The sequence below is a fragment of the Armigeres subalbatus genome, chromosome 3 (assembly GCF_024139115.2).
Source record: "Armigeres subalbatus isolate Guangzhou_Male chromosome 3, GZ_Asu_2, whole genome shotgun sequence".
NCBI classification, from domain to species: Eukaryota; Metazoa; Arthropoda; class Insecta; order Diptera; family Culicidae; genus Armigeres; species Armigeres subalbatus.
In genome coordinates, this window is record NC_085141.1 from 123,832,837 (window position 1) to 123,860,515 (window position 27,679).

Sequence of the window (27,679 nt, forward strand, 5' to 3'; positions counted from 1 at the left end):
GATAATAAACACAGAATTTTCATTCAATCATTAATCTTCACTAATAATAGCTAATTGTTAACAGTCCCGTTATATCTTTATTTGGCGTTATAGCTTCATGCTAGTGAGGAAAAAGAGTTCAAAATGTAACGGTAAATGCTTCAAGTCAAGATACGATTTTCAAACGATTCTTAATCGCTGGCGAGTTTTAATCACATGATAATTTAAAAGTAAAATCGCGGGTGAGTTTGATCATCCTCGATTTTTCGAAAATTAGATTTTTCCCAACCCTTTTCCCTGTGTACAGCTCACCAATTAAATAATATTCTTGGGCTACAGAAAAGTTATTCTTATTGTATATATGCTTCGGAGTTTCCAATTCATGGCCATAAACGATGCTGGTCACGTCCTTACAGTCAATTTAGGATTAAGAGAGGAAAATTAGTTTAACACTCTTTGTTATAAAATAACGAGGAATGTTCTGCATCTCCGTGAGCGCTACGGGGAAGGAATCGTTGGTTAGTATTGAAGGTAATTAATGTGAAGCCCCTTGGTAAGCGACTAAATATTTATTGTAAACGAAGATATTTTGAAAACAAGAAGACGAAAACTGTGTTTCAAAACAATCCAAAGTAAGATCAATGTGCTTTGTTTAATAAGCTTCTTCAATATGATGCTTTTCGATACAGACATTAGTTTTATCACTTCGCGTTCTCCCACACTAGCTGGCGTGATCAACATCAACAAGGTCGATTGTACACTGGTCAGGGTTTGCAGAAATGGCTCTCAATAGATAACGAACAACGAAAAAGAGAGGCAAAAACTGTTCCGAATCATAACAAGCCATGATAACAAATTTATCAAACTTGTATACAAGTGCGAAAAAATAGAATCGGATAGGCAGCTCCCACAGAAAAATGGTGATTCTCGCTTTGTTTTCGCTCCTTTCGTGTTGGTTACTGCACAGCTTGTAAAACAAGTTGAAATGCATCATCAGAGCCAGTGTTTCCCGCATTTGGAGAATTCTAAAAGAAATGTATCATGGGGTATAACATCCCGAATCAGTTCTCTATCATGAAAGCTTGCGAAAAAAGTTTCTCCCGCTATGCTACATATCGTATATGTATACAGAGATGATAAGTGAGAGGCTTGTTCTTTCTCTTCAGGATTCAATCCCTGACACTGGTTAAACAAATTTCTGCTACTCGAGGTAGAATTTCTTCACTTCGCGTTCTCCTGGACTAGCTGCCGTCCCATGACCAGCAGCAACACGATCGATTCCGCATTCATATTATACAAATAGTAAAAAATATCACAAAATATAAATTTGAATCTTGGGAACACTGAAGACGTTTCATGAAAGTAAACTACATATGTACGTATCTGCCGACTGAAAATGGGGTTATGTAGAAAGCGTTGATAAAAAAAAGAATGGTATAACCTAAAGTTTTGAAAATAACTTAACGATTTTGTTCAGTGGCGCAGCCAAAATTTTTGATAATATGAAGTATGGTGTAAGTTTAAATTTCTTTCGAAATTCCGCGGAATTCCGTTAAATTTCGTTAGAAGCTAGTTTTTTGTAGCGAAATTTTTGTAATTTTACGAAACGAAACAAAATCAAGAAATCAAATTTCGTCATGCTCAAAATCCGCGAAATTCCGCGGAATTTCGTTTCGAACCACCTGAAACGAAATTTTTGATAATACCGCATATGCTTAGTATACTAGAAGAGTTTCCGCGTCCGATAGTCCTAATTTCATCGAAATCGGATTTTTCTACGCAAAGTTATGCTGACTTGAACTTCGACAAAATTTTGCCTATCTCAACCTTTTTGTCTAACCCCTGTACATATATTTATTTGATTGTCAATTATATTTTTTTCTCCTATTGTTCCTGGAAAGTGTAACATTTTTGATGTTTATTGTGTTATAAACCATTTTTATAAAAAAAGTCAGCTCGTAATTTTTAGAACTAATTTAAATTCAATTGGCTATACCTGGCCGTGGAATTTTTTTGTGATTCTACTTTTTCTCTAATGACAGCATTCATCCGGTTCTCCTAGCCCATTTTGATACGAGTGATTATGAAAAAATATGGAACTGTAACATTTGAGTTTAATTTAAATTCTTACCTCATTAATACCCTAAGCATCCGATTGATGCACTTGGCAGCTCTTCGTTGTCGGTAGAGGAGAAGGGTCGTTTGTCCGATAGTCATTCGGCTGAAAAACATTATGCCAAAAAACTAGGCTGGTGACGGTGGTGACGAAATCGAAGTGGTAGAAGAATTTGTGTACTTGGGCTCACTGGTGACTGTCGTACGTACTTTGGACTCCACAAGACGCTCCGATCGAATAGAGTTCGCCGCCGTACCAAACTGACAATCTACAAAACGCCCATTAGACCGGTAGTCCTCTACGGACACGAGACCTGAACGATGCTCGTGGAGGACCAACGCGCACTTGGAGTTTTCGAAAGGAAAGTGCTGCGTTCCATCTATGATGGGGTTCAGGCGGACGGTACGTGGAATGAACCACGAGTTGCATGAGCTGCTGGGAGAACCATCCACCTTTCACACCGCGAAAATCGGACGACTGCGGTGGGTCGGGCACATAGCCAGAATGTCGGACAGTAACCCGGTGAAAATGGTTCTCGACAACGATCCGACGGGCACAAGAAGGCGAGGTGCGCAGCGGGCAAGGTGGATCGATCAGGTGGAAGATGACTTGCGGACCCTCCGTAGACTGCGTGGTTGACGACGTGTAGCCATGGACCGAGCCGAATGGAGGAGACTCTTATATACCGCACAGGCCACTTCGGCCTTAGTCTGAATAAATAATAATAATAATCATTGGACGACACTACGTCTCCGAAGTATTCCCCGAGCATGATAATTGTTCCAATATCTGTTGATATTCCATTGGAGGCAAAGATTGACTTCTAACGGACGGGTGGGGGTCGAAAGGGAGCAAGTAGGCTGCCTTTATCAGCTCCAGTGAAATGTGGTAGCGAGAGGTTCGATGTACCACTGCACCAGTCGTGTTGGTCAGATGATAGGTTGGGTTGAGGTTTTCGGAGGTATCCGAGGAGGTGCTATGATTGACGGAAGAACTGCTGACTGCTTGTAATGTTCTCTAGAATCAACAATAGGTTCGGAGGGGGAGCTGGATTACATTGATAGAAGAAGCAGGACTGTGCCTGTTGGTACTTATTGCCGGGTTGTTGTCCCCAGAGTGATCTGAAAGCGGCCGAAAACAGTGGGACTTACCTCCCGAAAAAGAGTTTTCGAGGAACCCAGAAAAACCGGTTATACAATTACCGTCGGAAGAACTGGCTAAAAGCCAGCGTGTTTGGTTGGCTTGTTTCCTTCGTCGTCCCTAGAGGTAGAAAGTATCCCGAGTACGCCTAACTGGAAACACTTGACTCCCACGGAAGGCAGTGACTTGAGACTTTGCGACTCCCGGTAAGGCAGTGGCTTGAGACTTTGCGTTCCCCAGTTCCGGCGTGGAAAGGACGTCCGCACTGAGGGGGGGGGGCGATCACCAGGGGATCTGGACAGGCTCTGCTTTATTGCTTCTTCGTCCGCTGGGTGCCGGTCAGTCCGGTCATTCCGGTTGGGTCATGACGTCCAAAAACAGTGATATCTGCGTTTAAAGCAAGTAATATCTGTTTCACGTAATAAATGAAGGGGAAGGGTCGTTTGGTCGAATTCTACTAGGCCGAACAAACCATTAGGCTAAAACCCATCTGTCCACATGTAATTTGGCCAAACGGGTCATACGGCCGAATAGAACATTTGGCTGAAATGGTCATTTGGCCGAAAATGTCGTTTTGCCTGAATAGTCGTTTGGCAGAAAGGGACATTTGACCAAATGAGTCATATGGTCGAGAATGTCGTTCAGCTGAATATGTCATTTGGTTGAAAATGCCGTTTGGCCTAAATGGTTGTTTGGTTCAAATAGTTGTTTGGCAGGAAGGGCTATTTGGCCCAACGGTTTGGCGTTTAAAATGAGAAAAGAGAAATGAGGAGTGGGAAGTGATGCGTATTCCTTTTCACTTTGCTCTTCCCACTTTTCACAGTGAAAAGAAAGAAGTTAGAAATAAGGAGTGAGAGGTGAGACATCTCACTTCTCACTTTTTAGTAATCATTTCCCACTTCTCCTTGTGGAAAGTCCTCACTCTGCAGTGATGAACTTTGTACTACACTTAAAAATCACTATAATCTTCTATATAATAAAAATGAGTTGAGATTTCCTTCCTGACGATTTAACTCGCGAACGGGTTGACCGATTTGCAAGATTTTCTCCCTAATCAATTCGTTTTGGGATCCGCAAGGTTTGTATATACAAAAAGTTGGTAAATTTCACAGGGAAATGTAAAAATCATTAGAATACAATTTTGGTCAGCTGTTGAGGAAAACAAAACAAACACACGGAAATTGATCTAGAGTGCGGTGCTGCAAATAGTACATTGTGACATTTGCAACACCCGGGCAAAGCTGGGTTTCTTTCGCTAGTAAAGAATAAAAAAAAATCCTCACTCTCCTCGCTCCTCATTTTTTACTTCTCATTTCTCACTTTTCTCAGTGGGCATTCCTGCTGAACGACCATTTCGACCAAACGGCATTTCAGGCCAAATGACTCTTTCAGCCGAGTGAAGTTTTCGGCCGAATGACATATTCGGCCAAATGAAATATTTGGCCAAATGACCTATTCGGCCTAATTACCTATTTGGCGAAATAATCTATTCGAGCCAATAACCCGTTCGGCCTTATGGTTTGTTTGACTAATCAGTTTACGGCCTAGTGGCCTTTGGTAAAAAAAATCTCTTTTTTAAACTAGTTGCACAAATCACTATTTCGTGGCTTGTTATGCTTGAGAGAGGTTCATGCCTTTCGTCTATCATTACCAATTGAGAGCGAATGCTGCAATGCAACCCTTGTTCAGAACACATATATTTCGCGTGCAACTATGCCCATTCAAGTACAAGCTCTTCATCGCTTATCGTGCCGGCAGCAGATTCCACTTGTTATCGATCCACCAATCCACGATGCAATCTGAGTAGCACCTCTGTGCTGCTTATTGGCGATTAAGTGGAATTATTTTTAATTGCAAAACGCCGTAGACAAATTGATCCATTACCACTTGGGCGCTACTAATTCGGGGTGGTTCCGATCACATCGCACGGATGTCCACATCTGTATAAAGTTTTATGAGGGATACCCCATTCCGGAGCAACGTCAGCTGCTGTTGATAAGTGTGCCATTGTCTCTCGTTCATTGATTAAAACTATATGTCATTAAATACTTCCCCATCTCGCCCAAAAGGTATCATCAACAAGAACAACATAATGCCCGGTCCTCAAGAGTGCGTTATCAACAACCGGGCGTTCTTTGTGTTCGGCTCGCTGGTGGCCTTCTACATCCCAATGGTGATGATGGTCATTACGTACGCGTTGACGGTACAGCTGCTGCGGAAGAAGGCACGTTTCCTGGAGCAGCATCCGGAGGGGGAACTGTTTCGGAGGTAAGGAATGCTGGTGGAATTGTTATGGTTCTACTGGTGCTGGTTTGGATAGGAGAGACAAGAGGAACCGTAAAGAACCGTAATCCCACAGACGAATTTCAGTTTAATGGACGAGAATCGCTCTGTACAACTGCAATAAAAGCGTTTTAAAATCTTTATCATTCCTCTGGATTAAATTGCTTTCCAAACTTTGATGACATCTGTATGGGTTCCAACCGTGCTCTCTTCTATTCCTAGACTAGGAGGTCGTTTGTCCAAAGCTAAGCACCACTCTGCCGGAAATGGAGGAAATAGCCCCGTGGGCTGTCAAAGCGATGATTCAATGTGTTTATCAAAGAAAAACCCTCTGGAACGGCGGAAAAACAGCAGCAATAACCACAACGATAGACTGCTTTCCTATGGCGGAACGGCTCCTTGGCGGCTTCACGGTCTCAACACGGACAGGTAGGTAGGTAGCGCTACGGGTTTGGTTGGAACTTGGTTCCAATGCCGAAAGTACATGGGAAATGAGAGTTATTTTTTCGAATTTCAAATAAAAAAAACCTTTTACTTCAATTTATAAAGCAAGTAATAGTTTCTTAACATCTAATTAGGTGGTTTCTGTTTCATCATGCTGCCTTTCTTTTTCCTTGTTTTGATGTAACATAGTAATTGAGGTTGCAGGAAAATTCGAAAAATATACCGCACCTTGATAGGGGAGCTCATGTTCAACGTAATGCATTGTGACTTGCATGCATTTCGCCTTCCATTAATGGTGCTTTCCATGATTATTCCTTTTTTTCCAGGTTAGGTACCATCTCGGCGTCGACACAGGCGGTCTCCACGGCGGGGACCTACAGCAACGGTGGCACCGATCCAACTGGCGTGCTTTCTCCTTTGAATAGCAGTGCCAGCAGCATGGCCCGACGAGCGAAGTTCCATCACAACCATCACCTCCCACAGCTGCACAATCATCATCATCACCATCATCGCCATTTCCATCGGTCTGACCTGTCGGGGCAACCCGGTTCGGGCACCTGCGACCAGAGCACCCAAACGCCGGAAAATATCGAGAGGGAAACACGGCGGCAACGATTCTGCTCCTTCCGGTTGAATCTGAATAGTGTGCCAACACCGAGCATAAATTTCAAATTGAAATTTCTGGCCGGCAAAAAAACTAACAACCTCTCGGCAAACGCCGTTGCAACGGAGCAGAAGGCCACCAAGGTATGTGGGTATATAATAAATTGGGCAAAAAGTGTTCTCCCCGAGCGATAGTATCCGATCTCTCATTTTAATGGCTTTCTAACCAGATGCCTGGGGTGGCAAACTGGAAATATTTAACGTTAGCCGTTTCGGGAAACTTGGAATGGAATATCGAATTAGTGCAACAAAATATTTTGGTGGGAGTAGTTTTTATCGTCGAACATTGCACTTGTTTTAGTGTTTATAAAGCACTCCTAAACCGGAAGACTTCTAACTGCTTTAAGGGAGACATCCACATAGGGCTGAATCACATAAGGCTGAAAACTCATTTCGAAGGGCTGAAAAAACAAAAATCTTTCATAAGGCTGTAATAACAAAAGGCTGAAAGATGCGAGAACAGATTTCAATGGAACAATTTACATATTGAAGTAAATGCTGACATTAACGGTAATGAATCGAAATCACTTTTGGTTTTTGATTCTTACCGTCATATATTTTTTATTATTTATTCTTCCTTCTTCTTCTTCTTTTTTTCTTTCTTCCTTCTTCTTTTTTATTCCTCCCTCGTCCGTCTTCCTTTTTCTTTATTTGTTCTTCCTTCCTTCTTGTATCCATCCTTTATCCTTCTTCCTTTTTTCTCCCTTCGTTTATTTTCCATCTTTGCCCGCCTTTCTTCCTTCTTCCTTTTTCTTTCTTTCTTCCTTCTTTCTCCTTCTTCCTTTCTTTTTCTTTGAACCTTTTGTCTTCCTTTTTCCTTTTCCTTTTTCATTCTTTCTTCAACCTTCTTACTTTTTTGTTCTTCTTACCTTCTTTCTTCTTTTACCTTCTTCATTCATTCTTCCTTCTTTTTCTTCTTCCTTTTCTTTCTTCTTTATTTCTTCTTCCTTCTATCTTCTCCCTGTTTGCTTTTATTTCTTCCTTGTTCCTTTTTCATTTTTCCATCTTTCTTCTTTTTTCTTCCGTCTTCCTTCTTCCATATTCCTTCTTCCTGCTTCTTTCTTCTTTATTAATTCTTCCTACTTTCGTCTTCCGTCTACCTTCTCCTTTCGTTTCTTCTTACTTCTTTTTAACATATTGATAAATTTACGGCCGTCGCACTGTGGTCGTATATCATGAAATCATGGCATTAATAAATAACTCCTTAGGGTTGCCTCATAGAAGTTAGGTGTTTTCCACAAAGTTGTTGCATTATAAGTAGGCCTTTATATGGTGATACAAAATAGTTCGTAACTTTCCCGCTAGAGCGGTGCTTAAGCTAACTTTTTATGTATATGAGCATGACAGGATGATGGTGTCTTCTGCAAAGCTTAATCATTTAGTATTATGAGCAACTCTTGCAAAAGAACCATCTTTGAAAAGGCTTTTGGTTCGGATATACTGCTTTTTTTTTTGAAAAAAAAATGCTTAATTCCCAAAATTTGATTATTTTTTGTTTGATTTTGTATCTATGTACAATATTTATTTTCGCATAAACTTGCTGTATCCCAAAGAGTAATATATGGTAGGATCTGACCCGATTTAACCGACAAACAACTTAAAGAATGTTTTAATTATTGTAAAATGTTTTAAATTTATAGAGAAATCGGTTTATTCTCCCACTCCCTTCACCGAGATTTTATTTCGGATAGAATCTTTGGGTTGTAAAGAATGTAATGGAGGGGAATTTGGTTGCAGGAACTTGCCGTAACTCTCAAACGACCTACTTTCATTTGTTCAATTGAATGATTTTGCGTTCAATTTAACATACGCCACGAATTCCTTGGATGCATTCCTACCATAACTATCATTCAAAGTGACATGCAATAGGAATTTTATGCTGGTACTATTTTTTCTTAAATAATAGTTGTAAACATTTTAATATTTATTGTACGTTGGCATACGAGCTGTTTGTGCTGGACATAATATAAACACAAAATGTTTCGTATATTAATCATCAAAGAACTTAATCATTGAATAGAATTGAATTATCTTTATTTACGAGATTTTCGGCCCTAGGCCGGTTCATCTCGTACTTAATCATCTTTTTTTCAGAACAGCTGTTTCGCAGTTTTCGGTGATGTTTCATGAAAGCCTATTTTCAAAGATTTAATGCTTGAAGACGAAAATAGAATTTCGCAAATGATACTGAAATCCGACCACAGTGGCGTCGTTTGAGATTTTTGTTTTTAGGCGTTATATCAGTCCACGGGTTACTAATATCACACCCGTTTTATTCACAATGTTATGAAAACTCATATGTGAATATGTACGTTATGGGGAAGATATTGATTTGGAAAATGTATTGGAGGTAACCGCTTTCCGTACGCTAGACTGGTGCTTTAACCAACTAAGCTACGAAGGACGTCCGTCGGCCTTCGCAACCTAGCGGCTACTGAACGAACTCGAGATTCCCAAATTGGATGCATAATCAAATCACTCGCAATCCATTTCTCAAGCCAACACTTCCACATGTGTATACTGCCCTTCTACGCATAGTTGTCCCATGTTAGTTTTTATGGATTTGGACTTTTCACCATAGAGCAGTCTATTTTGATGTATACATTTAGAAAACTCTAACAGATTTCGAACTTTGTTCTGAAAATCATTGAAAACAACATCAAGTCTATTTGTCCCATTGCTTAATTTCTACGCATAATTGTCTCGCGGTGATTAAATTCATCATTATGGTGCATTCTGTTATTTTATGGAGCAACACACATTGAAATAGCATTTCCTGTTTAGATCTTGCAATCTTAGCCTGTTGCACTGGTTTAATGGGGGTAATTTGTACAATACTCATTCTAAGCGACATAATCACTTCAACCACGTGGCAGGTTCACTTTCAAAGATAAACCATGTGGAGACATATGCCAATCGAAGTAGTCATTCACGAAATCATGCATTGAACGGGGCTGATATGCGTAGAAACCATAAAACAAGTGCTCTATTTCTCGGCATAACTGTCCCGCCAAACTATTTTCATGATCGTTGTCGCAAATTCTATTTGTGAGTGAAAAATAAGGATAATTTCAATTAAATTAAGTCTTCTGAATGGTTCTGTGATATAATAATCTTATATTGCATTATGGTTATACGCCAGCAATGAAAATTAGTGTTCAATTTGAAATGCCATTTTCTCATTTGTCGTTTTTTGAATTTGGTACAAGCATGCGTAGAACGGCAGTATAGTACACGTCCACATCAGAGGAGCGTGAGTATTTAGAATGTCTGGCGGCTATACACATTCTTCATCAGCAACTGTACTGATCAAGTAAGGTTGTGTAAGCTATTTGCCAGTCGGTCATCAAGCTCAGACCCGACCGCATTGCGTAGGCAAGAGCACACAACTCAGGTTCAGTTCAATCAAAGTTAATTGCCTATTTCCGGGGATTAAACCACCCGACTTAGACGTTAAAATGCGTCCAATTCAGTAGCTGCTAGGTTGCGAAGGTCGTAGCTTCGTAGCTTAGTCGGTTAAAGCACCAGTCTAGCGTACTGTAGGGTCATGGGTTCGAGTCCCATCGAAGGGAAAGCGGTTACCTTCAATACATTTTCCAAATCAATATCTTCCACATAACGTACATATTCACATATGAGTTTTCATAACATTGTAAATTAACGTCCAAGTCGGGTGGTTTAATCCCCGGAAATAGGCAATTAACTTTGATTGAACTAATTTTATTTGCTAAATTATCTAATACTAAGACTAAACTAGACTAAGTATTTCGTGTTCTTAACACTATCATCCTTATTTGCTATGTGACATTTTTATTTTGTTGGTAATTTTTTGCAATGTCTCAATCTTAGAAATTCTATGAAGTTCATTGGTACTATACCACGGAGACAACTTCAGAATCATTTTCAAAATTTTATTTTGAATCCTCTGAAGTACCTTCTTCCTGGTAGGCAGCAACTAGTCCATATTGGCACAGCATACAACATGGCTGGTCTAAAAATTTGTTTGTAAATTAAAAGTTTGTTCTCAAGACAAAGTTTTGATTTTCTGTTCATAAATGGATATAGATACTTAATAAATTTGTTACATTTGGCTTGAATGCCTTCAATGTTATTTTTAAAAGTTAATTTTTGATCTAGCAGAAGTTCTAAATATTTAGCTATAATATATAATATAATAATGGAGTTAAATTTAATTTCACATTTAGGAATTGCAATGCCTCTGGCTTCGACAATTAAATTTTTCAAAGTTACGAGAACATTACCAAAATCACTTTTGGTATCGAGAGGAATATCAACATCAAAATTCCTATCGATATAAGTTTGATACAAATCCCAATCAGCTCTATGATAATTAAAAGTAGAGCTGATTGGATTGTTAAGGCTTCCTGCGAGATTTCAAACATCACAGGAAGGTGATCAGAGTCAAAGTCAGCATGATTTACCAATTGGCCACACAGCTGACTTGAATCCGTTAAAACTAAATCAATTTTTAAATTGATTAAAAATTGAATTTTAAAATTTTACCTTTGGAATTGCGTTGAGCATTACTCCATGAACGGTGTTTGGCATTGAAGTCACCAATTATGAAAAATTTGGATTTGTTGCGAGTTAGAATTTGAAGATCAGCTCTCAACAAATTCCTTTGCTCCCCATTGCACTGGAAAGGCAAGTAGGCAGCAATAAAAGAGAATTGTCCAAAATTTGTTTTAACAGAAACTTCCAAGGTTTCGAAAACTTTGGTTTCAAACGAAGAATATAATTTATGTTTGATACGTCTATTAATGACAATGGTGACCCCACCACAGGCGCTGTCAAGACGATCATTTCGGTAAATAAAATAATTTGGATCTCTTTTGATGAACAGACCAGGTTTTAAATATGTTTCAGTTATAATGGCAATGTGCACATTATGAACTGATAGGAAGTTGAATAATTCATTTTCCTTACCCTTTAAAGAGCGTGCATTCCAATTTAAAATTTTCGAAGAATTATTTGGATCCATTCAAACGAAGTCAACTGTTTGAGTAAATTTGATAATAATATCAACAATAATCATGTAATACAATTTTTATTTAGAAAATCAAAGTCGGAGGCAGACATGCTACCTGAGTCACCAGAACGAACGTTATTTTCCGTTGAAGGTTGGGTATGAAAATTATTCATCGTCGGTATATTTTCAGAAATTAATGCTTTCATAGGTGGGCGTGTTTGACGAATTTGAATTCGACGAACTGCTCGTTACCCGTTGAGAGGTAGGACCAAAATTTGTTCGTGGATTGTGGTGGGAATGAATTGCTCGACCGGCAAATGATTGCGAATTTTAAGCATTTGAAATATGTTCCGGCGTCCCGGAGAATCTGGGATCCTATTGGAATTTTCCGTCATCAATTTTGCACGGGAATTCAAAACTTTTTTGCGTGAAGGGCATTCCCAGAAATTGGATTTATGATTGCCCCCACAGTTGGCACATTTAAATTTATTGGAATCTTCTCTCACAGGACAGGCGTCCTTGACGTGAGAGGTTCCACCACAAATCATGCATTTAGCATCCATGTGGCAATGTTTAGTTCCATGACTTACGGCACTGTGTGGGGTTTTGGAAATTTCCCCCAGGCCTGCGGAAATGTTCCCATGTAACACGGACATGGGACATAATACAGGCCCTTTACAAACTTTTCATATTATTTAGTTCATTTTTGTTAAAGTGAACTTTGGGAAATACCCCTCTGGGTAGTACCAGATTTTAATTACTTGGACTGGTGAAAATCCAAGTAATTCAGAAATTTCAATTTTAATCTCATCCAGTGATTTATCATCACTGGGGAGACCTTTCAAGACGACTTTGAACAATCGTTCAGTTTTGCCATCGTATGTGAAGAATTTATGGCGCTTCTCAGTTAAATACTGACGAAGACTTTTGCGACCGTCAAAGGATCCCGGCTAAACGCGGCAGTCACCCTTCCTGGCAATCTGAAATGAAACCTTGATCCCCTGAAGGTTACTCAAAATCTCATTCCTAAGGCCAGAAAACTCGGCAACAGACACCACAATGCAATGGGCGGAATATTTTGCTTTTTCGCATGGATCGAATCACCTGGGCTAGAGGTAGATTCGATTTGGTCAATTTCATCATGAATCAAATCGAACTGATTGCTCAGTTCGATAGTAGAAGAATTATTTTGAATGTTACAGTTAGAAGGAATATATGAAGTCTCCAGCTTCCTTCTATTTTTTCCGCGCTTTGGCAGGACGGTCTTGGAACCTTGTTTCTTTGAAGGATGTGGATAATTCAGAGACTCACCCTTCCTGTTGTTCTATTGATGCTCATTGCTGAGCGTGGCGACGTGACCTTCTAAGACGTTTTTCCCCAGAACGGTGTCCCTGCAGGATTACCACCGCTTGTCGGAATTTTACTTCCGCAAACGGGTCCAACGTAAAACGAAGACACGGGTCCTTGCAAAGATCGTAACGGGATCAGTAGGTACAAGTAGCACTGTTGAAATTAAAAAAACTTCGGGTAGTAGGGGAAAATACCTATTCTTGGCAGTCTAAGACATTCGCCAAATTGAATGATAAAAATAATGAATAATTACACTAAAACACAGGTATAGTTCAACTGGTATACATTCGTATGCTCTTCCTTTGATGATTGGTGTTCACTTAATATAATATCTTTTACCACAAACTCAGTAAATTTAATATAAAGTAACAGGTCAACGTTTCTTCTATTGGCATAGCAATTTCTATTATCAGCAATGATTTTGCTCCCTTCAGCAACTAGACATGGAAGTAGAAAACTAGTAATGTATTGGTGCCAGATGCTGGTTGTTTATATCCTCTAGTAGTAAAATTCATTCATAATAATCGCACGCTCATCTCGCTTCACTCAATTTTGGAAGAAATTTTATTAATTATCAAATCTGGCTTAAAACAAAACATGAATTTTAGCCTTGACATCAATTTTATGTCACGTGGAAGATAGGCAAAAACATTTAAACACATTGTAAAACCAATTTTACCCTTATGCGGCCAACAAAAACAGACGTGAATGGCAGATAGGGTACCCGTGTACCCAGATATTGACAATTTCATAACTTTTACCATTTTTAACCTATTTGAATAATGTTGGCCATTTTGGAGAAAGGAACTTACATAATTTTCGTCCGCTGCCAAGATTTACATCTTTTGTCTTTTGTAATGCCTTAGAGTCTTCACGCGTAAGCAAAAGTCTATCAACCAGTTTCAAATATACAACTTGCTCTTTACGGTCCTTAGATTTGAAGGTCCTTACATGATATGTTTGTTTCATCAAAATAATCATGGGGTTGTGTACAACGACGTAAACTATGTAAACCAAATCTATACACATAAGATTGAGCTGGAGCCACCTCGTTCGTACACTACGTTTCACTAATTGATAATTCCCTAAAAGTAGGCAATTATTTATGGTTGAAATGCGCTATGTAGGAACGGGAATGATTATGATTTTTTTGATGAGCTTGGAAAGTATTAAAGTTGCAAAAGGAAACCCGTTCTGTTCTGTGGCTATCCCTTTTGATATAATTCAAGGTCTGAGTAAAACTCTGAGTCGATGCCTTTGTCTTCTAACACCTCTTTTAAAATAAATGCCAACGCCGGATATCTTGTTCGTAGTTTCGCTAAAATCAAATCACATAGAACTGTACATGGTATTTTTTAGCGTGTGTTTGATATGCTCGCAAACACATTCTCACGCTCTATTTTAAAGTGTACTGCTGCCAAAGAAAATGAACAGTCCCAATTTTATTTAGTGAAACATAGAGCAAATATTGGATAAATTTGCTATTTGTGTATTTTAGTATTTTACGTACCTAATTTGTCGTATCATACACGATAAAGAGAAGAAACAGGCGATCCAAAAAAGTAAGTAACAGTTTGCTTTTCGTCTGCTGCTTTCTTGGGCGATGCAATAATGGCAAGGATTTCGTAGGTGCAAATTTGTTTCGGTGATTAATTCGTCAAATCTTGCTACTTTTACACCATCAACTTATTCAAATGAAAGCCTAGACTTGAAATTGTGTGATTGAATCAAATTTATGTTCATAAATAGTGTATGTTTGCTGGAAAACGCAAATATTGTTGAGGGTGCCAACAAATGTCGCACCCTGCCAAAGCCGTATTCTACCCTATTAAAAACTTCCTTCAGTAAAGAGAGAAAAGAACCGCACAGTACGAAAGCACGATGCGGTCTGACACTAGGAAGGTTAATCCTTGCAACAGATATCCAACTTCAACTTCATTATTACCTTCTGAACTGACTCGTCGCTGTCACTCTTTTGCCGCTGTCCATGGTGTTTTTGCTTGGGCCTTTTGTCAAACGTTTGGCTAGAATCAAAATGGTAAACCAATTATGCAAATCAAGCTCTATCTGGAATAAGGGCGAATGTCGCAAGAGAGGATTCTCTTCGTCGACTTCCCCTCTTTTAAATAAAAGTGACAAGCAGCAGATTTCTGTGTGGTTTAACACTTCAGAACGATAGAACACAATGCGAACTTGCATTCCGAGGTGATAAACTGAAAAGAAATCCTCTGCTTGTCACTTTTATTAAAAAGAGGGGAAGTCGACGAAGAGAATTCTCTCTTGCGACATTCGCCCTTTTACCAGATAGAGCTTGAAATAATGTTTTTTGATCATAAGCAATTTACATGCACAATTTCAGGGAAATCCAAGAATACGAAATTATAATCTTGAAAAAAAAATCGTGATTTCCAGCTCATTAATAGTTGGGCTCCAGTCAATACAACTAATTAGATGAAATATTGTTATTACATTGTAGATGAAGTCAGTTTATATATGTTCGGACTCAGAGACGCATCCACGTTCCGAGTCGTGGGTAGGACAAAACAAATGGGAAATGTCAATTTGGGCAACAGTTCTGGTATTGGCATTAGCATTAATCGATTTGCTAATGCCTAGACTGTTGTATGATAGTAGCGTCTCTTCCATCCGTTACCACAGAAGCAGTCTCCAACAGTCGAGATCTGTCCTGGCCATGTACTAGCGAATATTCTAGGGGAAAGGACGAACACCTATTAAAGAAATGTGCATAGAACTCTACGAACTCTCATAGGGGTAGTTTTTGCAACTGTTAGTAAGAAAAGAGTGTAATTGGGCCTACCAAAAACGCCACACTTGCGCGAGCCTACTGTCTGCATTTTTCTGTCGCTTGTTTTGTTCACACACATTCACATACAGAATAGGAAAGGGGCGAGCCTGCGACGTAACCCTTATAACCCGCTTATAAGCAGAAGCGGTAGCCACTAGGCCTCCAAGCTTGTCTCCGATTTGGGCAACAGGTAGGAATGTTTATATGAAATACTTTCCAATATGGGACAATTATGCTTGCGGCGAGAATATAATCAATTTAAAATATTTAATCAGGACTGAAACAGTTCTTGCGGACACAATTCGACAAATTTGCTTCGATTTTAAAAATTGATATAGCTTTTAGAAGAGAATTAAGGCATTCCGAAAAGCATAACATATTTGTTGGAATTCTCAAGATTATCGAATATGTTTTCAAGCTTTCAGCAATCACGGATCACAGATATTTGTATAAATCAACAATAATTTCAATCAATTATTGCTAACTGCCAGGATTTTATATTAACTTTCAGAAATTGTTACAGATTTAACGATTAAAGACAACGCATGATTGTCTAATAATCTTTTTGTGAGAAAATTATTAAGCTCTTTTAGTGCAATCACTTCACACGTCATAAGACGAGTTTAATAGTATTCCATTTAATTCCACCACGTTGTAATCTTTAAAGATACGTATTTTGAAGGCCGTAAAGGAGCTTTGGGAGCTCAGAATCCTTTACGAACCAAATTTCAAGGCGGAATTTGGGATATTAGTAGTTCCTCAGATTTCAAAAAATCTTCCGGGGTTTGTATGAAACTTTTTTTCTTTCCGATCCGATCCGATGATTTTGTTGACATGGTGATTTACATTTTTTTTACAAACTGTCAAATTTGCTTATAAAAATTGCTAAATATTTAGGTCATCTTATGTTTACTGGAATTGGAAAAGCTTTGACAATAGGCGCCTTTTTGGATTGAAACTGTTTTATCACGTTTCAAAATTATGGTCAATTTACAGTGTATAATAATATACGATAAAGCAAACTCCATCAAAATTTACCAATATATCGTCATGTAAAAGTGTCCTTTCAATAAACTGAACAGTCCTCAGTTCGTTTGAATGCCATTTATAACGAAGTTATAGCGTTTTTGAAATTTTGTTATCATTCAGTAGAATTTACACCGTTTCATGTGTAATCTAAACAACGACTTGGTCGGCAGAGTTGTAAAAAACCTTTACACTAGAAATCCACTTTACAACACATTTCAAAACTTAGCCTCTGGAGCGAGTTATTAACATGCTACACAATGTTCGAGCCCAATTTACTAAATAAATGAAAACATCCTTGATTCCATGAAACCCCCAAGATTATTGTTAAGACTCTGATTAGCTTTGAAACCATCATTTGCCAACACACAGATTCTTGTCAGCCAATGACTCCATTTTACCATAAACTTGGGTAGGACAATGCTTTGACTGTCCTACCCAGGAAAAATCATGCGTATGACATGTCCTACTTGTCCCACCCACTCCCGGCGCCACTGTTCGGATCTGTTGAAATCAATTCAAATTAGGTGTCATGATTATCAAATTTAAATAAAAATATACAGTCAATTTCACAACAATTTGGCATTAGCATTATCAATTCCATTCCACATTTTTCCTAAATCAAAGCAATGTTAATGTTCAGATGTTAAAACTTTTCGTTGATGATGTCATTGAACTGATAATTTTGTCCTATATTATTTAAGATTCTCAAGTCCATGCAAGTGTTTATATTTTATTTTTTTTTTATGGAAAATGATTACTCTTTCACCTTGGATCTCACATTAGCCATGGACAATTTCTAAATGCATCTAGGGTAAATGCTCCCATATTAATAACAGCCCGTATATTAATCACAATCGTCAATAAACCCAATTGAAAATCGATTTGAATACAATATCTCACATCGAACGTACATAATAATGAATGGACAACATTCTTCAATGTTTATAATATTATTTAAAATTCCGTTTAAGCTATATTTCAGTTCACAAGACTCAAATTATTAGAAACAAAACTATAAAACACATTTTCCTACCACTGAGCTGTTGGTTTGATGCACCGCTTGATTGCTACTAGCAGATACACTTGTTTTCACAACGTTGTTTTCCACTCAATTTCAAGCTAAAACAAATGTTTACATATGAAATTCACTCCACAAGACATACAGCACATCACATTTTCACTATTAATATAATTATATTTGAAAAAAGAACGCGATTTCCTATAGTTTGATATAGGTTTATTTCGAACTATGTCTCAATTATCCTTGTCCATATTCCAAACTGTTTACATCTTGCTTGTATCCTCAAGGGTTGCCGACTTAGATTTTTATTTCAAAAAGGCTTGAATGAACTTTTAATGTGAAACTCAATTGACATGTTTGCAAAATAAGGTATACCGAAAAGATAAATTATGACAAACATAAAATTGAACTGATAAGATGGAAAATTGCAACAAAAACTGAAATATTGTAATTAAATTTCTAATAACATTTCAGTTGTTCCTACATAAATAAAAAAACATTGGAGAATTCGGCATCACTGCAATCATATCGTTACGTATACACATGAGTAATAGTGTGCGTAGTTTATGTTGGAAGTAGTATTATTGAAATAGGTACAGCCATAGGATTAACTATTTTAGAATGTTATTGGAATGGGTGCATGGTGGTGATGATGTTGTTCAGTTAAATACTTCATAAATGTAATGTTTATTTCATTTTTGAAGTCACCAAATTGTTCTCAATTAAAAATTATGTGAATTGAGCATAATTATTCTCACGGTACGTGATAATTGGGTGGGAAATCAATGTATTTTATGTGCACTGTGCCTTATTGTTATTGATATAGGAACAGATACCCTACCAGTGGCATAATTTTGGTCATTTTACTTTTCAATTAAGGCTTAAAACTCGATTTTCACGGGAAAGTAGATTGCATCGCAAAATTGACTGCTCTGATCTCGCTATTCAATTCGCTAGTCTATAATAAATTGGCTATATATTTGACCGCCGCTCCTATTAAATAGTATATTTTATGTTGTGGTAAGCGCATTTAGCAGCAACCGATACGTTACGAGGAATAATGGTGTAGCGCTGTTGAACGAGAAATTCCACCTAAGTTGCGTTCACTCCAACCGCGCCATTACTCAGATCTCAATAAAATGTTTAAGCGCACTTCCTAATTTTTCGTCATAAATTTAATTAAACACTTAACCATCGTACGAAAACATCTACTTCCAGGTTCTTGGTGTCGTGTTTTTCACATTTGTGTTCTGCTGGGCTCCATTTTTCATCCTGAACATCATCTTCGCCGCTTGTCCCGAGCTGAAAGTACCTGAAAAAATCGTCAACATCTGCCTCTGGCTGGGCTACGTTTCATCCACCATCAACCCAATTATTTACACCATCTTCAACAAAACGTTCCGGGCGGCGTTCATCCGATTGCTGCGGTGCCGCTGCGAGAGGTACATTTCCGAGACATTTTTCATTAAATTCGTTCAACTGAATACGTATTTCTGTTGGTAGGTCCCGTCGCCCTTCCCGGTACCGGTCGGTGAACGACAGCCGTGGTACCATCAGTTTGTGCACGCCGACGGCCCTTCCGATGGCGATTTCCCTGCAGGGGGCTCCCCTTTTGACGCCATCCAGTACTCAGGTGACGCCGCTTAGTGATTTTCGTGGATCCTACGAAATCACCGACGACGATTGTTAGATACTGGTCGCTCTCTCCGCGTGGGCGGCTGGTCAAATTTTGTATGGAGGGAGCGATCTGCACGCACAAGAGGGCCAAATTCATGGGATGTTTTGGAATAGCTGGTTTATTTTGTACTCTGTGAGTTCACTCTTTTGATGCGTGTTAGGTCTAGAAACTGTCCCTTGGAAAGTCCTATCCTATGTTAACGGGTATGAATCAAAACGAATGGAACAATCAAGGCAAAAATTAGAGCTTATGTTGAAGAGATGACATTAACTAGTCATAGACGTCGATATGTGTTAAAACCGTAAAAACCGTGAAAATACCAATGAATGAAGTTAGAACTAACATGAGAAATGTAAACCAAAAGTATTACAAGTTTAAACTCGTATAGGAATTTAAAGTAGAAAATTTATTGATGTTGCATGAAAACGAATGCTGAAATAAAGAAAAAACTTGTTCCACGATGTTCCAACATTTGTACTAAATCGAAAGAAATTTCATTCAACTTTTAGGCAACCTGTTTTCTTCCGAAAAGTTTCATAGGAAAAAAAGATGTTAAGCTAAAGTTAGGGTTTTGTCTTTCTGGTATACAAAAGGTGTTATATTAAAATTTCGGAAATTCAAAGTTTCCTGAGGAGTATCTTAAGGTCACTCCTGACAGAATCCAAGTTTCAAAGCGCCCCCGTTTTCGGGGGCACACCACTCGATACGGAAGCAACACACAACTGCCATTTTTATTTTTTCACGCATGCTGCGACGCAGTTGTGACAATTGTCTGCCGCCTCCGTATCGAGTGATGTGCCCCCGAAAACGCGAGCACTTTGAAACTTGGATTCTGTCAGGAGTGACCTTGATATCAGCTTCTGTCTATATAAATGAGAAACAAATACACTTGATGTCGATACGAAACTAGTCGAAATACTGAAAATTGATATACGTTTGAAACGAATCATAACAAAATGTAGGTAAATCATTTATCGGCATTTCATGAAAACTTTGTCAGTAGAACGCTTCTTTATTTCAAATATGCGCACAACAGTGAACTCTTCCTTGTTCGATATTGAAGAGACCTTCGAGAGGGGTGAATTTTCAAAATGAGTATTATCTATCCGGTAGCAAGTTGATAGACTTTTACTATCGAAGATGGATTTCTCTCAAGATACAGGAAAACTGGATTCGCATATTCGCAATTTTTTGAACTTTTACCGAGATTCACACAGCCGTGCCCCAGTAAACATGTTTTATGCTGAGATTTCTGTCAAACTTGATGAAAATCTGCAAATAATTTGCCGAAACACAGCTAACAAACGCCATCTTTGCTGGGATATCAATTTTAATTTTGCCTGAGCACACGGCTGTGCGGATTTTGCCGAGCTTCAGAAATAAAAACTGAGTGTGCAGCATTTAGTTGGACAGATAAAATTCGGACAAAGTCACTGCTTCCGAATTCTAACTTGGTGCTACTTCGACAATATGCATCGGTCAGATTCAGGTTAGCAAGGATTTAGATAGAGTTGAAGATCACATCGACTTACTATTTACTTACTTCTTAATCTAGTTTGAGGTGCCCCAACAATTAACAATAGCTGTCTCCAGTGCATCTAATTAAACCTTCTTCTTCTTCTTATTGGCATTACATCCCCACACTGGGACAAAGCCGCCTCGCAGCTTAGTGTTCATTGAGCACTTCCACAGTTATTAACTGCGAGGTTTCTAAGCCAAGTTACCATTTTTGCATTCGTATATCATGAGGCTAACACGATGATACTTTTATGCCCAAAGAAAATTTCCAATCCGAAAAATTCCCTAGACCGGCACCGGGAATCGAACCCAGCCACCCTCAGCATGGTATTGCTTTGTAGTCGCGCGTCTTACCGCACGGCTAAGGAGGGCCCTAAACTTCTAATAAATAATAGAGAAAATTGCGATGATAATGATCAAAAATCAACATTTTTATTATTAAAATGCACGCTTCGATTCTATTGTTGCATTAGGTACGCTTTCGGTCATTTTGTTGGGGCCTAACCTAAATGTATCTAATAACGCAGGAAATACGTAAAATAACATGATGTAGGTCTCATTAAAATCAATCAATTACCGTTATACTTTGTTCGAATATTCAGCTACGTACGGAAAAATACGCCGTCCAAGCTTTCTGCTAAGGATAAAATACTAAGCACGAGTTAGAAGGGGCAAGCTTTTGTGCTTACAGCGATGCTTCCTACGCAAAAGCTTTTATCCTATTTGTCGTATATTGGCATCCATTCGCAAAGATGATTTTCTCAACTGTTATGGTGAGCATAGATATGCTGAAGTTTATCCACTGAGGTGAGTTTAATATTTCGTTGTAATCTGGATTTCAACAAGCATATGGGGCTGACTGGAAATGGGCTCGGTTGTTGTATTTGGTTTGGATTTCAATTTGAATTTTTGGATTGAGATTTGAATGTAGTATTGAATATTATTTGGAACTGTATTTTAATATTCGGTACTTCATTACTGATAATTTATCTAATTTTATTTGCTAATTTCGTAGCGTAGCCACCGAGAGGTTTTTAGAGTTGACCCGAGGGGTGCGACACATCCAGATTGACGATTCGACGCTTCTTGATATCTAGCAGATATTTATGAAATTTTTTAGATCAGTGTGTTTTTATTAGATTTCTTTTGCTTCTATTCGATATTTTTTCAACGTGTCGAAAGGATGCACGAAGATGGCAAGGATAGATGAGGATGAACAATAAACATCAAAGATTTTCATGTTTATTTTTCAGTCATGTCAGTCAGGTCAAGCAGTTCGTTCATATCGCCGTTGCAGAGCGGCGGAGCTTCAATCTTCAATCTAGGGGGATTATTTCGCGAAATCTAGAGGGTTCCTTTGGAAATTCTGGAAGGATTATTTCGGGAATTCTGGAAATTCCTTCGAAAATATAGGAAACATTCTTCTGAAGGGATTCCTCTTGGAGTAATGGAGAAATTCTTTCTGGAATTCCTTCGGGAATTCTATTGGGGCTTCTTCTTGAGTTCTACAGGGATTCCTTCTTTAGTTTTATCGGGATTTCTTCGAGAGTCCTGAAAAGATTCCTTTGGGAATCCTGCAGAGATTCGTTCGGGAATCAGGGAGGAAATCCAACGGGAAGGGATCCAGGAGAAATTCGATCCGAAATCAAGGAGGAATTGCAACTGGAATGTTGAATGAATTCCTTCGAAAATCCTGATAGGATTCCTTCAGGAATTTTGCGGGGATTCCTTTGGGAATCTTGAAGGGATTCATTTGCGAACATTGGAGGGATTCCTTTGGGAATTCGGAATGAACTCTTTCGGGATTTCTGCAAGGATTCCTTTGGGAGCTTTGAAGGATTTATTCGGGAATTCTGGAGAGATTCCTTCGAAACTTGAAGAAAAATGTCTTCTCCAGCTCTGCAGGATTTTTTTGAGAGTGCTGAAGTCTTTCAAGAATCTTGAATGGATTCGTTCGGGAATCATGGTGGAGTTCGTTAGCGAATCATGTAGAATTTCTTTCCGGAATCCTGGAAGGACTTCTTCAGAAATTCTGCTGAGTTTCCTCCTGGAACCATGGAGGGATTCTTTCGAATACCCTTCGGGAATTCTGGAGGGAATCTTGAAGGGATTTCTTTTGAAGTCATGAAGGAATTCTTTCAGGAAGCTAGGAGGGATTCCTTCGGCAATTCTGGAGGGATTCCTATGGAAATCCTGGAACATTCCTGAAGGGATTCCTTTGGGAATTGTTGGAGATTGCCAACAGATGGGAAAAAGGGAATTTCCGTAATAATAATGCAGCAATCAAAAACGACCGATTTGATGGGATTTACTGTTTAACTGTGCATGAGCATTATTATTTTCCTGAAATTGATACGTACAACAATTGTGTTTTTAACCGATCAGGATAATTATGTATCTCTTAAATCTAACATTTCTGTGGTTGATTTTCCAATTGGAATCTGATAGCAATGAATTCATCATATTTACAAAGGAGTTCTGTGTCTGTACTCACGTTTAGTCCCTTTTATAAATGGTCTGCACTGCGTGGTATTTCTGTCTAGCGGGAAAGTGGTTGCAAACTGGCTGTATTCCGAAACGTATTATTTTTAGCGATCCGTGATGCAGTTTCTGTATGCTTTATAAATTTGTCGGTAAAATACATCACTAAATGATTAAAGCCAAACTAATTACCTTTTATTTTATGGAACTGATCTAACAAATACAGGTTAGAATAGCTTAGTACAGACTGCAATTGAAATTCACCGAATAACGGGATTTACAATTAATTTACTGCACGTAATTCATGTAATTCATGTAATTAGTGTTTACCTGACTGAAATTCAACAGTTTCACTACTGAATCACTAAATTTAGTATTAAATATTAGAAACTATATTCGCGGCGTGAAATTCAATGCGGCTTTTTGCCTTTCTCGTATACTAAGTATACGGTAAAGGCTATATGATCGCTCCAAAAACAAACTTTTTATAGAAGGCCCGGAGACCCATAGTGTTATATACCAATCGACTCAGTTCGACGAATTGAGGTGATGTCTGTGTGTGTGTGTGTGTGTGTGTGTGTGTGTGTGTGTGTGTGTGTGTGTGTGTGTGTGTGTGTGTGTGTGTGTGTGTGTGTGTGTGTGTGTGTGTGTGTGTGTGTGTGTGTGTGTGTGTGTGTGTGTGTGTGCGCAAAACTACTAAAAAAAATGTCACTCATTTTTCGGGCACTTACCCTCAACCGATTTGCTCGCAACAAGTTGCATTCGACGCAGAATCCTGTCCCATTGTTTCCTATTTGAAATTGGCCAGATCGGACTATGGGATCAGAAGTTATGGCCAAAATACAAATTCATACGAAAAAATCGCGTAAAAAATGTCTCTCATTTTTCGGGCACTTATCCTCAACCGATTTGCTTGCAACAAGTTGCATTCGACGCAGAATCCTGTCCCATTGTTTCCTATTTGAAATTGGCCAGATCGGACTATGGGATCAGAAGTTATGGCCAAAATACAAATTCATACGAAAAAATCGCGTAAAAAATGTCACTCATTTTTCGGGCACTTACCCTCAACCGATTTGCTCGCAACAAGTTGCATTCGACGCAGAATGTCTCATATTTTCTTATTGAAAATTGGCCAGATCGGACTATGGGCTTAGATGTTATGGTCAAATTACTATTTATTGTGAAAAAGAGTTCGAAAAAGTCCAGCTCACTTTTTTAGCACTTAGACTTCATCTATTGATGCTCGCAACAGATTGCATTCGACGCAGAATCTTGTCCCATTGTTTTCTATTGAAAATTGGCTAGATCGGACTATGAGATCGGAAATTATGGCTGAAACATCATTTTTGCCTTTTTCTACGAAAAGGCTGTATGTTCGCTCCAAAACCAAACTTTTACAGAAGGCCTGGAGACTCATAGTGTTATATACGTATAAGCTCGATGAACTGCGATGATGTCTCTGTGTGTGTGTGCGTGCACCAAAAGTGCGAAAAGTTTAGCTCAGTGTTTTGGAACTTATTCTCAACGATTTAATTCCAACTATAGATAGTAGAATATATAGATGAGCGAAAGCATGGCTGAGTCGATTTTTCTGCCCGTGCACACGCACATATGACGTCACAGCCCTTAACGTTTCCATTGAAATCGTGACGTCATGCTCGTTTGGAGACACGTTTGACAGTTCGTTTGGAGACAGAGGATTTATCTTCACTCATCTATATATTCCACTATCTATAATTCCAACAAGTTTCATTCGACGTGGAATCCTGTCGTATTGTTTTCTATTGAAAATTTGGACCATGGGCACAGAAATTATGGCCAAAATATACTATGTGTTATAAAAAAGCGAGTAAAAAAGTCTAGCTGACTTTTAATGGACTTACCCTCAACCGATTTACTCACAACAAATTGCATTAGATGCGGAATCCTGTTCTATTTAGAAAGTTGGCCAGATTGGACTATGACCTTTGAAATTATGGCCAAAATACTTTTTGCCTTTCTTGTGCAACAAAGTTGTACCGAAAGGCTATAATTTCTTTCCGAAAACGAACTATCGGATGCTTCCACACTGATACACTTCCCTTCCTCTTCATACGGGAGTTTGGTAGAAAGACGGTCATGAGATTTATATCATAACAAATATTGCCCTCCGCTCGCTTGATGGGAATGACATTTTCGTTTTCTTTTGTGTAGTCGGAGCTTCAGTTCAATTTACATCCAGGAGTGATATCCTTAAAATATATGCCTGGGTAAATGAAATCAGGGGTATGGACGTCAAAAGATTGGAAAAGGAAACAAAATGTCGAAATTCTTATTAGCATATTGTAGATCAAGCTGAAAACCGAACCGAGTTTTCGCGACAATCGCATTTCCGCATTTCCGGATGTTGCAACTGCATCGCGAGTAGTGCGCAACTGTGCCATAGTCGGGCACCACTCGCGATGCAGTCGCGACATCCGGGAATGGGACAAAATATGATTTTCGGTTTTCAACTGGATCTACAATATCTTTGCCATAAATAATCTGATTTTCATAGAACGGACAAAGAAATTTTTCTATTTTACTCCGAGCTCATCTATTTTCAAGCACACACATTCTACGAAGGTCGAGAAAGGCACCATCACCGCTAGGTGGATTAATCTGGGTTTTTATTCCTTGCTTTTACTGTTCTACCACTCATCATACCGGAATGACGTACGATGTCAACCGTTCCGTTTCATCTGTCATGACAGTGACGTGCGCTGCTTTCTGCTTGTTCCTTGTAGACTGATGCCGAGTATACACGTTGGTCGTTGTCGCAGTAGGTAAAGTAAGGCGCACTAGTGCAGAGGCGCTAACAGGAATCCCAAAGGGTCTCCTTTGGCAGTCCTATTGGATTTTTTTTCGGAAATTGTGGAGGAATTCCTTCTTCAGTTCTGCAAAAAAAAAAATGATTCGGGAATTCTGGAGAGAATCTTTCGGGAATCTTGGAGGGATTCATTTGAGGGTCATGAAGGGATATATTTGGGAATCCTGGAGGGAATCAGGGAGAAATTCCAAAGGAATTCCTTCGGAAACCCTGGAAGCATTCCTTCAGGGAATTCCTTAGGGAATCTGGAAGGGACTCATTGGGGAAGTTTAGAGTGATTGCTTCGGCAATCCGGAATGAACTTTTTTGGGAATCCTGGAGGCACTTCTTCGTAAAATTTTGGAGGGATTCCACCTTGAGTTCTGCAGCGATTTCCTTGGGAATGCTGGAGGGATTTCTTCGGGAATTCCGGGGTCTGCACTGATTTTTTCGAGAATCGTGGATTCCTTCTTGAGTTCAAAGGGATTCCTTCGGGAATTCTGGAGTGGTTTTCTTCTTGAGTTCTGCGTTGATTTCTCAACAATCCTGGAAGGACTCCTTTGGGAATTCTGGAGGGATTCCTTCTTGAGCTCGGCAATGATGACTTTGGAAGTATTGGAGGGATTCCTTCGGGAATTCTGGAGGGATTCTTTTTTGAGTTCTGCCGTGATTTCTTTGGGAATCCTGGAGGGATTTCCGATTCAGGTGTTTCCAAAAGATTTTTCATACAATTTTTCAAAGAAATTTTCGAAAGAATTCCTAAAGAATTTATAGTGAAAGAATTCGTATAGAATTATTTGTGAAGGATGTTTGAATATGCTTCTTGAGGAACTTAGTAATGAATCACTTGAGGAGCTTCCGATGTATTACTTAGAGGAATTTACAATGGAACTCCTGTAGTAGTTTTTGATGGTATGCCTGAAAAAAAAACCTCTAGATGACTAACCGAATTTATTCCAGGGTGTATTTTTTACGGAAAAAATGTGACGAGGACTTTCCGAACGATTTTTTTTTGTAAATTCATGAAATATCTCCTGGAGAAATTTCCAAAGCAGCTCCTGAAATAAATTCCTAAGAAATTCTCCAGGGATTCTTCCGTAAAACCTCTGTTTACGCATGATTCAGTCAGAAACGATCAGTTTGCATTAGATCAGTAATACTGACAAGCAATCGTAACGCATTCACACACTATTAGGAAGATTTGAGTCAGTCAGAATCATTTCCAGTATTTTACCGCCAAATCTGTTCATATGTAGATGTAAGCTTACAGTATGAGGTCATTAACCGTATCATAATTGATCTTAGAAATTGCCAGAGAACAAATGATCAATATGCGAGAGGATCATATAGA

General features: G+C 38.8%; 1 protein-coding gene across 2 annotated transcripts in view; it reads left to right on the plus strand.

Annotated features, from left to right (window-relative positions):
* The window catches only part of LOC134227613 (octopamine receptor), a 170,258-nt gene extending 150,305 nt beyond the window's left edge, over positions 1-19,953 (plus strand). For both annotated transcript variants that reach the window (XM_062709228.1, XM_062709229.1), the window contains exons 6-10: positions 5,305-5,503; positions 5,741-5,947; positions 6,289-6,709; positions 19,040-19,263; positions 19,325-19,953. In XM_062709228.1, the coding sequence (XP_062565212.1) occupies positions 5,305-5,503; positions 5,741-5,947; positions 6,289-6,709; positions 19,040-19,263; positions 19,325-19,511 (1,238 nt within the window). In that variant the 3' untranslated portion in view covers positions 19,512-19,953. The remainder of the gene's footprint in view (positions 1-5,304; positions 5,504-5,740; positions 5,948-6,288; positions 6,710-19,039; positions 19,264-19,324) is intronic.
* Positions 19,954-27,679: the final 7,726 nt, after the last annotated feature.